This window comes from Ambystoma mexicanum, chromosome 3p, assembly GCF_040938575.1.
Source record: "Ambystoma mexicanum isolate Mex_15411 chromosome 3p, UKY_AmexF1_1, whole genome shotgun sequence".
Classification (NCBI taxonomy): domain Eukaryota; kingdom Metazoa; phylum Chordata; class Amphibia; order Caudata; family Ambystomatidae; genus Ambystoma; species Ambystoma mexicanum.
In genome coordinates, this window is record NC_090925.1 from 847,149,130 (window position 1) to 847,162,484 (window position 13,355).

At 39.9% G+C, this 13,355-nt stretch overlaps 1 protein-coding gene across 2 annotated transcripts in view; it reads right to left on the reverse strand.

The window, feature by feature from the left end:
* Positions 1-1,319: 1,319 nt before the first annotated feature.
* Positions 1,320-13,355, reverse strand: part of LOC138580990 (serine/threonine-protein kinase NLK2-like) — a 487,111-nt gene continuing 475,075 nt past the window's right edge. For both annotated transcript variants that reach the window (XM_069651971.1, XM_069651970.1), the window contains exon 11: positions 1,320-13,332. In XM_069651971.1, coding sequence (XP_069508072.1) covers positions 13,284-13,332 — 49 coding nt within the window. In that variant the 3' untranslated portion in view covers positions 1,320-13,283. The remainder of the gene's footprint in view (positions 13,333-13,355) is intronic.

Consider the following 13,355-nt stretch of genomic DNA (forward strand, 5'->3'; position numbering starts at 1 on the left):
GGAGAAGCAGCTCACCCGCAGAGTGTTGGAGGAGCAGAAACAGGCTTCTCATCAGGCTCAGACTTCTTGTACCTGGTTGCCGGCCTTGTTCAACTTCTTATAAATGTCAATGACGGTCCCTTTCACAATTCCTTCATGGTTCTTTTTAGCTTGCCATTGGTCAGTCGGTTTTTGAAGCATATAGGATTTGAACGACTTACAGGGTCTACAATGGCCTTGCCTGCAAACATTATTTGGTATCCTGCACACAAACAGAAATACGTTTCTCCATTGAAAAAAAGACTCCTAGTGGGCCGATAAAAATGTGTCCTAATTGTTAAACATAAGTAGGAACAATATTGCAGAGCTTTACATTCTACATACAACTTCCTTCCAAGTTCTTCAAAGCTCTTAAGACTGCTGCCTCTATTAGGAGCACCTAGCTTGCAAGAGAGTTAAGTCTAGGAGGATTTGCAGATAGCGGAACAAATATGCTTTAGCAACAGTTTAACTTCACTTTCAAATACGAAAATGTGCGAGGATTGCTGAAGATGGCACGAGTATGGGATTCCAGTTAATATGGAGAACAGGATACAGTAAAGAATGCCCCTGGAGACTACTACTCTAAATTAGCTTTTTTCAGATCTCCCCCTAAATGGTAGAATAATGCACAGTATGTTAAGCTAAACAGAATTTATGGAAAACTAACATACTCCCACCTTTCAGTGGCCCAATTGGCTCCACAAATTAACATTTAGCCAGGTCAAACTATTTGTTAATCCGCATTTAGCCCCAACATTTTAAGTTCACCAAACAGCCCCTCCTGAAGTCGTTTAAGTGTCTTAATCCTTGTTCTATGTCATGTGCTCGTTATAGAGATTGTCAGAGATAGCTTACAACTTACCTTATGATCCCAATTCACTCACACATATACATACACATTTGGGGGAAAACCTTCTCTATACTGTACACTTACTTTGTTAACTATCATACCTACCCACCGGACTCAGCTTGTCAGCCACGCAAAAGTGCTATTAACTCAAAGATCTTGAAATTGCAGTAAGAAAAGTGTGTAAGTGTACCAGTAAAACAGTGATTCTGCCAATGTCTGTTTATTAAAAGGCACAAAGAATTTTTCCAAGGCGGATATAAACCTTCCTTCTTTAAGATTTGAAGCAGGGTTGTGGGACAAGTCCGACAATGCTGCGGAGTGACTCTATCCACAAGTTGTGTTTCAGGGAAGCTGGACCAAGAGCTTCCAGTAATTCACCTGTTCTGAGAAAACCCCTAGTGAGGCACTAAAATGACTTTCACTGAACACAAGAAGCAGAAAGAAAATTTGTGGTAGAATTTATTTGATTTGCTGCATACAATCAGAACATGAAATTAAAATTACAGTATGCAAGGTTCAAGTTTTCTGGGGTTTTCTCATAGAATCATACCAATGGTTAAAGGCATCTACAAATGCCCAATAACATACAACTCAAAAAGGACAATCACAACAACGTTTAAACTAAAAATGATAAAAGCACTTCACAGAAGAAGAGGTAGATTTCTGAGGAGTTCAAAATGGTAAAATTCCAAAATAAAATTATAAACGAAGCAAAACATCCCCTAAAAACACACACACACACACCCCTACACATAGTATACATATGAAGAAGATGGCCATGGGTATAACGGGTTAATAAAAGGGTGAAATAATAGGAATGGTGCAGTAGGTGGTGACACAGGACTCTTATATACCCTCTAGAACATGCCTCTGGGCCACCAACAGGAGTACATTACAACTGAAAACCCCTCCGAGATTGCTTACACTACCATGTTGATTTAAAGAGCACACCTGCACACCTACCCAAACAGGTACATTACCCTTCAAAATACATGAAGCAGCTTAAGAAAGGGATTCGATGGAAAATCTACTTCATCCCATAGCTTGCTGGTGGCAGTAAGGGCCAAGACTATAGTTGTGGTACCAGAGAGTTAAATATAACAACCTACCTCCAAGGATCTCTTTAAAAAGAGCCTACAAACTGTAATTAGTGGATAGGATAAGGTGTGCGTGGACATAATTATGCGTGAGTAATCCTTGACTGCATGCCAACCAACTACAAACAAGTATTACAGAAGGTTTGATTCCATAGTACAATGCTGCCTGTAGAATGAACATTTTAGCAATAAATACTATTTTCAGAGAAAGGGGAACACAAGAAATGCGGAAAATATAAACAAAGGTGCATTGGGCATGCTCAGAGAACATTTTGCAGCTTAAGAATCCTTAGCTGCCTCTCAGTTGTTGGTAGAACAATCACATTCAGACCCCTTAGGTGCTATGGGTTCCAGATAGTTGCTATGTTAAAATTAAATACCCTGTGCAGCCCCTTAGGTGCAGGAAAGTGTCTAGCTCTGAAAATGCTTATGTGGGAAGAAGACAGTATACACTAGTATGATGCAGCAAATCAAAATCACAGCAAGAATAAAAAAAAGGGTAAAAAAGGTGAAGATTTGCATTCACAGACTCCCACCAGCACCATTTTAAATGACAAATGTAAAAGGGTCATCGCCATTTTGTGTGCCCAAAATCACTTAACATTAAAATGCATGGCTAGGGTCCTTGAATTATTTGACTTCATTGCAGTCAATCTCAATGAAGTATGATCCTCTCCCAATTTCCAACAGCCCTATATGGTTTGCAATTCTGAGAAATGTAGAATGTACAAATATTTTCCTCAAAATAACTCTTCACACCAAACTGGAGAACACCTAACCACTCTTGGATGAAAAAGAACAATTGGTGCATTGCAGGGCTTTGAAGAAGTTGAATGACTCCAGGACAGATTCCACTATAAAGGAAGACTGAATTCCCTTAATATTGACGTTTTCCAGTGCTTCTGCAGACGCAGCATCGTGCCTACAACTGCTTTATTCAGGGTAGAGAGAATAGCATGTAATCAAGGGGGAAGAAAAGATAGATGTCCTTCCTTGCCATGTTAGCAATATGAACATGACACCTATGAGCTGCTTACCCACCAGATGCCGAAGAAAAAAAAAGTGGAATGGAGAAGACCTAAAAGGTAAAAGACTACAACAAAAAGGATCACACAAAAAAAATCACCACAGTTAAGGGCTGTGAACTAACAGCAGGCCGTGAATATTATGAATGTAATAATCCAATCCTTTGAAAATACGCACTAAAATAACCATCAAGGAAAATGTAATTGAAGCAATGGGAAATCCAGGAAAACCATCAACCTTTCTCTGGAAATATGAGACTGTTGAGACTCCCCTGCAAATCGGAAGACATTTCTTATGGAAAAATGACAGCTTCACAACATAATTCAGTTCTAAAGGTCCACGGTCAGCTGAAATTAGGACATTTGTAGCCTTGTATCATAAATTCAATGCATCTCCTACTCTAAAATCAGCTGAAGAAGCGAAAATGCACCCTTGTTTTGCAAAAGGTCACCAATAATCACGTAAAGACAAACTTCAGAACAAATTGGTCAAATCTTTGTTCAGCATGGTGTTAAGCCTTAGAATCTCACCAAAGAAAATTCAAAAGGTGAAGACATGATACAAACAGACCACTTTGGGGACCTACGTTCCCTCAGAGTCTGACATTTCTAGATTACACCTCTTGAAGGAGTAATAGTATGTTACTATATGCTACAGCAAGTACTCCATGTTTATTGGTTATCCTTGGTACTCTTTTGAAAATACTCCCAATTCATAATCTAGACTTTTTATGATTGTGCATCATTGTATGTACAGAAGAATGTTACTAATCAATCCCTTTGCTTTCCTAAGAAGCATTTGGATTCGAACACTGTTGCACTCTCGTCATTAGCAATGTCTTTTAGATTTATGCATCATCAACTTAACCTGCAAAATTCCTTCATATTAATAGCTAGCACATAGCTTTATAAACAAAGAGCCAACCTTACAGTCACAACAGCAACTGCATAAAATGATAACTAATCAGAAATCAGGCAAGCAGTATTATCAGCATATAACCTATTGTACTGAAAGGAGAATTAAAGAAAATGTATGTTACAGGCACAATTACCATGCATGACAACCAATGTCCTAATTGATATTCATTTAACAAACAGTGATAAACAAAGTTATGTGTTGTGCTTGGTGATGATGAATGCAGCCAATGTCATGCATACTGCTTGAAAGTGCCCAGATCATTAGTTTGCTGCCATTCCTCCATCTTAGAATGACAAAACCAGGCATCATTCATCCGTCCTCAAAGAGAACTTGTGAGCTCAATGAAAGGTTATAAACACATTCAGATGGACAACATGTGCCTGTGAACATTTACCCCAAGAGGGACACCATCAATGTGCTAGACTGATTGTCATAAATTAGAGACCAATGTCTGAATATCAGAAAGAGCTTTGCCTGTGATGCTCTGAAAAACAAATGAACCATTGATCATCCAGTCAGAATAAACCCCACAAATATAATCTGGATTCCAGATAGTTCACTCCAGAGTAGGAACAGGAGCACTCCATGTAATAATGTCCCTTCAAAAATATCGGCATGCAAAAAAATGGCCGAAAAATTGCTGTTTTTTGTGGGGACATTATTACATGGAACATGCGGGGGACACCCCTGCAACCCCAAACCCTTTTTTATTTTTCATGGGGAGCGGGGGGAACACCCCTGCCCCCCCTGTCCCTACATATATGGTCACCTATATAATGTTGCCACAAACATTTCCCGGCAACACTATATACGGCGACCATATATATAGGGATATTATTACCCGATACCGTGAAACTGCCTTTGCTCTCAAATTAATTCAGGGGGACATGGAAGAGTTCAAGATGTGTGGCTAAAATTATGTTTTTACAGTATTCCTCAATTAAACAGGCTTTTAAAAAAATATCTACTGCATGCCTAATAAGTTGAAAGCAATTGCTATTTTTATTTCTTTACAGGATTGGGTGTCTGAAATGGCAAACTGACTTTCGACCATTATTCGGGAAACCTAAAAACAAATGAAGTAAGTAAACGTAAGCATATTTCTTCACAATTTCACCTGAACAACCATGGTGTTAACATTTAAAATAGTTCTCACAGGGTATTAAGTATGAAGCCAAGAACCAACAGCCCTCAGCCCTTCCTCAACGATCCTATGTTTTTACTCCTATTACTAATCAGTGGATTGTAATAGTAGAGACACAGCCAATGCATAAATCGGTGGTCTTTTGGAAGGACTTGTATCTTAAATCATCAAATCTATCCTGTGCCAAGGACTGCTCAATGCAAACCACAGGCAGTCTTTATAGATATTCCTAAAACACGATCAGCTACAATTCCTGACATACTGTTTATTCGTGGCAAAAAAGGGGTTGAGGGAAGAAACTTCTAATCACATAAGGATGCTTAATATGGTGCAGGAAGGAGCAGCTCATGCTCCTGGAGAACGTTTCACTCTACCGATTACTGCACAGTAGAATTCAGTTGTAAGCACACCATTTGCTAAAATGCCTGCTCCCAATCCTGCTGGAACGTACACAGATTACATTTAACAGTCCACTAGTAATTTGACAACATAACCATCTTTGATATATAGTGTTGAACATTAAAAACAATGTTTCTTCGGAGCAGAATGTGATGTCACATGCACAACATTAATAATCACTGCAAGTAAAGTCTTCCATTGTAAAATTTGATGTTATGTAGATTTAGTCAACATGTGCTTTCAATTAAAATATTCAAGGTCCTTATTTAGGAGCAGCAATTCCTGCGAGATCTTGTGGTGGCCCTCTTACATTGCTTATGAGCTAGCAGGTTTGATGTTCGATGCTGTGTAAATAGTAGTCGAACATTTACATAAAAGATCACAAATTCCCTCCTAATTTATATCGGAATGAAAATTTACAAAATATAAAAAAATTAAAAACTGCCTGCAAGGAAATAATTTTCATGACGCTTGCCCAGGTTATCTTACTCTGGGAATAACTTGAATTTGTCGAACTACTAAAATCCCTAATGGACCACAATGCCATTTAACTGGTTATCAATAAACAAGCATGCAGATGATGATTCATAACAGGACAAAGCCTAGACCTCACTCAGACCGCAAGATATAAAGACTGTACAGTGTAGTCTTGTGTTCCGGTGTTAATCTAATCCAGGCAAGATACAGACTCCAGTACCTGCCACAAGGGTTACATTGGTGTGAGGTGTGCTTCGTTAATACAGACCACAACTGGTCTGAAAAAATATGTGATCAATGCTCTACTTACATTTCAACATGGAAGAATAGGAGAATTCACACAACTCTGCAGAGAAATGCATCTCCTAGATTCGGCCTACATGATTAATGGGTAGTGGTCCTGGCAATCTGAGGCTAAACCAGATGTTTTAGACTGATTCCTATGATCCCTTGCCATTGACTTTGCTAGGGCAGATGGGAGTTATAGTGCAAAACATCCAGCGATCCAAAGCTTTCAGGCATCAAGTAATTTGACTATTACGGTCATTTCCTGTAATATTTCCCCCCAGAAAGCAAAGCTCTTGTAGAGCTTGACACAAAGCCTTCAAATTATTCCCAGTTAAAAATAAGCAAACAATGCTAGGTGCCTCCATGCACAAATTTGGATAATCAATGTAATCTTAATTGTAAGCAAAGATATAGACAAACAGGACATACAAAAACACAGTGATCTAAAGCTTAAATGTATGCTTTTACGCGGTGTCCAGTTAAAGTACCTAATACAAAAGGATCGAATGCCAAAGGGTCGACTCAATTTGACGTAAAACCAAAGGGTCGATTTTTTTTTTTAAATATATTTTTTGGGGGTTTCCGTTTTTGAAAAAAAATGGTTTTACCACAAAAAAGGGGATTGGGGGGAACCCCCCCACCCCCCCCCCAAAAAAAATGTAAAAACAAAAAAAATTCGACCCTTTGGTTTTTGGTCCTTTTGATTCGACCCTTTTGGCATTCGAAACTATTACCTATAACCCTTTTACGCCTAATACTCAGGCCTGTTATTTTAGTCAGGCCTTTCACAGGATGAGGATATGATCTGTAAAACAGAGCTTCCAGTCCTTTACAGCTCTCTCCATGAATTAATTTGTGCTCACAGATCCGTAACTCAAATATGTTGATACCAAAACGCTTGATGTAGACATCAATGTTTTAGAACAAAATAAAGTTGTCCCAAAGCAGTGGAATCAAACAAGAGTTTGGCAGACCTTGGATACTGGCTAGACAAATGAGTGGGGAGGAGAGCTCAATTGTGTGCTCAGGGGCCTTAAACTGATTTCTCAATGTGGAATCAGCAGAGATGGTGATGGGTCTCCTCATTGGACATGCAATGGATTTAAAAACTGTCCTTCAGTAGATCAACCCTAAATTAAGGCTCATGTTTTGAGTGTGAAAACACCCTTTATTTGTATGAAATCATCTATTAACTTGTGTTCATTTTTTATGTTCCAATTGCATGTTTGTGTATGTATTTCATGGTTTGTTAACATTAGATGCTATTCTAATTTTGGGTATGTATTGTAAGGTGGTTTCTTGACCTTCCATTCTTGCTGTTTATTTAAATGAGTTTTCCGGTTTGCCACAAATGATGAATAAATATGTAAAGAACAATTCAAGCATTTCTCCCATGGAATTCTCCCATGGAAACCGTGTTCTTCATATATCTGAATCAGAAGAGATGACAGCTCAGTTGGCCTACCTCCCCATACTAATGTTCCCGGAGAGCCTATCAGGGCTCATGCTTGAGCAGTCTGCAACTGGTACCTCATAGCTGAAGTAGTTTGTCTTTGCTGCCAAAAGCATAGACTTTCTCACTTCAAGCTTGTAGACCTTGCCCCAAAAAATCTTACCTTCTGCTTACAGCATGGTACTCTAGGTTTTTCAGTCAATAAAAGCACATTGTGCTGTACACTTTCTCAGGAGATTGCCAATCAGGTAATCAAGGATTCCTCTTCCACCATAAAACCCTACCCTTCTATCTTCGGGTGCCTTTTCAAATAAATCTGATTCAACATCCATTTTTGTTCAAACAAAGGTACACCAGGTAATATAGGTACAATCTAGCTAGTACGCGTCCTAATGGATTAACTGTAATCAATCACTTACATACATTCTAGGTAACTTCTCCTAAAGATCAATTGTATTCCTTTCCATAGACATTCAGATAACATAGCACAAAAACAGCTCTTCATACATATCTACTGGCAAGTGTTCAGTGATATCCAACAGTGATAAACGTTCTATCAATAACTCCTGAACATGGCACACTAACAACTTGTTGATCCCCACCCTGAGGTCAGGCACGCTACAATCTAAATCGTAGATCATTTAAATAGCATACAGGTCAAAGGGAATTGTCGGTCAGTACTTAAAAACAGTTAACCTACAGCATAGATTAGCTTTTTCCAATTCAGGAAACAAAGCACAGACTAACCCATGATGTGAATGTATTCTGCGGCGCACATGTTATAGATGCATTCCTGCATCAAAGATGCCCAGCAAGCTAAGCCATCTTACAAATGCTGCCCTCTAGCAAAAATAGACTGCATTTTCTCACTTAGATCAATTCTAAACACTGACTATAGTCTCCAGAATTACAAGTGACCAATTCTGTCCTATAAAGGTGCAAAAGATTCTGCTATATCTCGTCAACAAGTGTCTTTAATTTTCACAGTGGCTACCTCTTAACAATGAAGGTACTTCCGGATAAGAAAGCAAATCTGTGATTTGTGTGCACAAATTAGGTTATATTTTCACACATATACAACCATCCCCTATTCGGTCTACGGTGCACTGGACGCTGACAGTCGAAGAAAAAGCCTGACATGCTACTCTCATTAAAATTTGAATAGCTGTGCTGAGGCTTTACTCACTTTCTGGCCAAAACAAGTAGAGCACTAATGGGTCATACTCCTGAATGTCAATGAATTCCTAGAGTGGGCTAATGTGACAGAAACCTTTTTGTGTTATTCAGAGACAAAAAATATATTGTAGGTCCAACACCCATAACGTAAGACTTAAGGTGTTATTGAGGCATCTTTATAGACTTATTGTCACATTGTGGTGCGGATTACTTCGTTTTTTAGCATCTTATTTATATGAATAAGGAAAACGAATATATGGTAAAAGTGAAGAAACCCAAATTCCATTAGTGAACTGTTGAGCGTGTTATTATTCACACAGTTTATAACGTGCTGCATCCATTCCAATACGGTACCCCAGAGTGTGCAGATGGTGCTTGCAGTCAGGCAAGTGCAATTCAGTTTAATAGTGGCACAGCAAATACACTGAACTAACAAACCAGCTGCTTGCACACTTTGGAAAAGTAATACTATTTGTGACTCTTAGATTCAGAATGTCACCATTTGCCCTAAATGTCTCAGTAGGGCATTCCAGAGACCAGGTTCCCGAATTGCAAACCTATGTTCAGCAAACCTTTTCTGGAAAAGTGTGTGCTAAGAACATGACTAGCAATTGAGTGCAACTACTTGTTGCTTAAAAGAGGGTCAGATATTAGTGCAAGTTGATAGGACCTCTCAGCTTGCTTTGCATGCAACATTTGGAATGCAATTGTCAATTTAATTCACAGTGCAATTCGCATTAAGGAAGCTTTTGTGTCCTTCAGTAGTGTTTTCATAAATCAGCAGTGCTTCTTCTTTCTGGAACTTTTGCAAGACAGGTGGGAGGATGGGAGGAAAGTCCTGCTCGAAAACCTTCACATCTGGCTGCAGATATCAAAATATCAGGATCCTAACCAAGTTATTACAATGCTGGTTGGAGAGGTATACAGTGAAACTCCTAGCAAGGCCGCACTTAATTGCAAAATTACCACTTGGTTAATCATCATGTGTTTTTGTCCAACACTATCCCAGATTGCAAACCTTGTAAAAAAAAAAGAAAATGGTGGTTACTGAGATAGTGGGACCTGGATGAGGCAATGGAGGAGGATCACTGGCATTGTCATACTGGCTACCTCCAGTGGCAAAGGAAGGTTGTTAAAGGGGGACCACGCAGACACTTTCATGGTCATATAAGGTCAACCCATTCAATCACACCTGGATGTCTGCAAGGCACATTCGAATGGAATTTGCTAAAGTGCATCAGCTAAGTACATGAAATGTACACAGGCCTAGAAAGATATCTAAGCGAGCGGGTCCGCATAGGAAAATTAATCCACCAAGCTGGGTTACCCTGGGTTACCCTGAGATTTGTGAAGAGGGTAGCTGCTTAGTTTAGTATTTACTTATTTAACACATTGGGATGTTTACTATACCTTCTTCGGGTTTACCTCTGGATTTGTGATGCTAGGACTGTCATTTATCCTATCAGGCATTCATGGAAATTGGCTAAAAACAAAAACTACAGCAAGTAAAAATGTTTAAAGGGGATCAAGGATCTAAAATCAAAGCAAGGAGGATACTCCAGAACAAACTTCAAACTCTAAGGCAGTAAATGATGGTACAAAGGTGGGCAAAGCAGCTCAATACACTTCAAGACATTACTAAACATCAAGAAAGGGTACAGCGATCCTTTTTCTGTGGCTAGTGAACACTAATGTGAGATTTTGAACAGCGTTAAAAAGAAATCCCCAGTCACCTGTGAATTCTATCCCATCAATATCGTAAAACATATCACTTAACAGCATAAATTAACTGAAAAACCTAGCAACATATTTAAAAAAAACACTTCACCTACTTCACTACACCGTCAGAGATATGACTCAAAGCACCAACTAATTCATGACACAGGACACTGACTGCATATATTGTCCACCATGAGAATCTCATTAGCTAAGTTAACGCTCTAGGCATCCATATAATCAATATGAGGTGACACTGTATAGAAGGAGAGGTTATTAACTGTGCACAACATGAAAGCCAACATAACACGACATCCCATACCAGATTACTCTCACAGTGGCTACTAACTTCCAACCAGCATGAGACTACCTAGCTTTTACAATAAGGTTCACTCATTGCACCAGATTTATAAACATAGGGGATGATGCCATCTTTTACCACAAGATAAATTACACACAAACAAGCTTAACATCTACTCACCCTGATAATCTCTTATACCACAAGTGGCAATGCTGCCTGTAACTAACCTATTAGCTGCATGGCAATACCAAACTTCATCTAAACTGTACAGATTGTGGGGGTACATTTGCCTCTGAGATTGTGTTCATAAAGCAAGTGAATGCAGCCAAGAAAGAAGCCTTCTGCCTCAACCAAGGTGCTGCAGAATTCATTATCGCCCAACTGGGCTAGTGCAATATGATCTACACTGTTCTACCAGCACAAACTACATATGCAAAATCATAGTCCCACTGATCTTCAGCCTTAAATGTGCTAGTCAAATCTACAGAGCATTTAAGATCCTAAATTAGCTGCACATGAAGCAACCAGTTGACTTCAAGGTGTTTTGTTTTACCTGCAACAGTTCAACATTTGGAATTCTCAAAGCCTTACCGCCCTACCAGCCAACCTGTCGCCCAAGTTTAGCATCCTAAAGCTGGACCTCGCCACCTACAATACAAGCATTTTGGTGGAGGATCTCTGTACCATCAGGTATCCTGCATGCTAGCCCTTGTCAGATGTTAAGCAGAATGAATGATATGTTGATAACGTTAGGAAGATTAATTTTGCTCTACCTATGGTACTGTCATTCAGATATTACTTGGTAATATCTGAATGACATGAGCATCACTGTTCAATGCCAGGAGATGGCTGTCCCTCCCTTCCGCCAATGTCTACCGGCCTGACTCCTTTTACTTTACCCTGCCCAGTGCCACGAAGAGGCATTGCAGTGGTATGTGTGTTATAAGAAAAACCTGATCAAGTGAATACAATACACATTGATGTTCTCTTAGCTCAGAAAATATGTTGCACACTACACCCAACTTGTAAACAGGATAAGAGGAAATCTACAAATACAACTTGCAAAGGCTTAGGAGATGTGATTAATGCTTGAAAGTATCTCTTACACCAGGAAAGGCATCACTCATTGTTCTTGAACTTTAGAAACAACATGAGAGGGTAATGTGTCCACTAAAAAAACAACCTTTACAGTGCTTTCCAACAGAGACCAAGGGTTGTTCTGACATGTTGCATCATATCCAACACACTGGATTGCCCAGAACCACAAGCATTCAAACTTTTGACGCAAATTGGTAGTGAAACCGTGAGCTGGTTAAGAATGTAGGTCCGACATGGTGTTGGAACCACACAGCACTGCCCAAACAAGAGCAGACATAAATGGTAAACTCCAGTGCAGAGGATCAACAAAGAACAAAGGCAGCAGTACAAAACAAATATGTGAAAAAAAGACAGCACTCCGCTGATCATTTGGACCCAAATGGCAGGGAGATTCAGCAGGTCTCTGGGGGCAAATGACACAGCATACATATCTCGCAGTGATGCTTCGACGCTGGCTTCCAGCACTCCCAGTGGCACATTATAGCATTGAGAGCATTCACTGTTACTCTAGTCCAGAGATCAGAAAGCCCCCAGAAACATTCCCACAGGGATGTCAGGAAATCAGCTTCTGCAGTGATACTACCAAGAGATGCAGGTATAGCGCAGCAAGGTAGGGTAGAACAGTTATATAATGCTTCCATCATGACACTAGGAAGAAAGGTCTGAAAATAATCTCCCAAAATAACATGGGTGAGGGAGGCTGGTCTGGCTATTCGAGCTTATAAAATTTAGAAAATATGCAACTGCTAATGGTGATTGTGGATTCTGCAGTTAGGCCCCAGGCGACACCTCAACAGAAAAGGGGGGGTACTTATAAAGATCCCCCCACCAAGAACATAAGGATAGAGGATGTATGTGCATGCAGGGCGTCCGCAGTAACAAGGAGGACAATCTTCTAGTGCGCAGAGATGCCACAGTCCAATTTGTGACTGGGGGCAGTGTTCACAGATGTTAGATGTAGCTGGGTTCTTATATTTGAATTAAGATGTTGGGTTGGGTCCTGAGGTCCCACAGTGAAACAAGGTTGACGAGCTGTGATGGGAAGGAAAAATATGAGACCAAGGACATTAGGGAGCACACGTGTCTGGCATTCAGAACGCCAACAAACTGGAACAAGGTGGATCATGTCCAAAACAAACACATACAGACATTGGAGGGAGAGTCGTCAAATCGCTCCCACTGTGACACTGTGGGGTTCCGGCATCTGAGCTCCCAGAGTCCGAACACCCAGCGTCACACTTAGTAGGTGGGGTGGATGTCCAGCCTTCTGTTATCCACCTTCATGGGTTTCTGTTTTTTGTTTTAGAAAAATGCAAATTTCACCTCTCCTCTTTCTTGGAAACTTTTGAAGAGTGCCAGGCGGTTGACCTGTAAGCAGTAAAAGAAATACA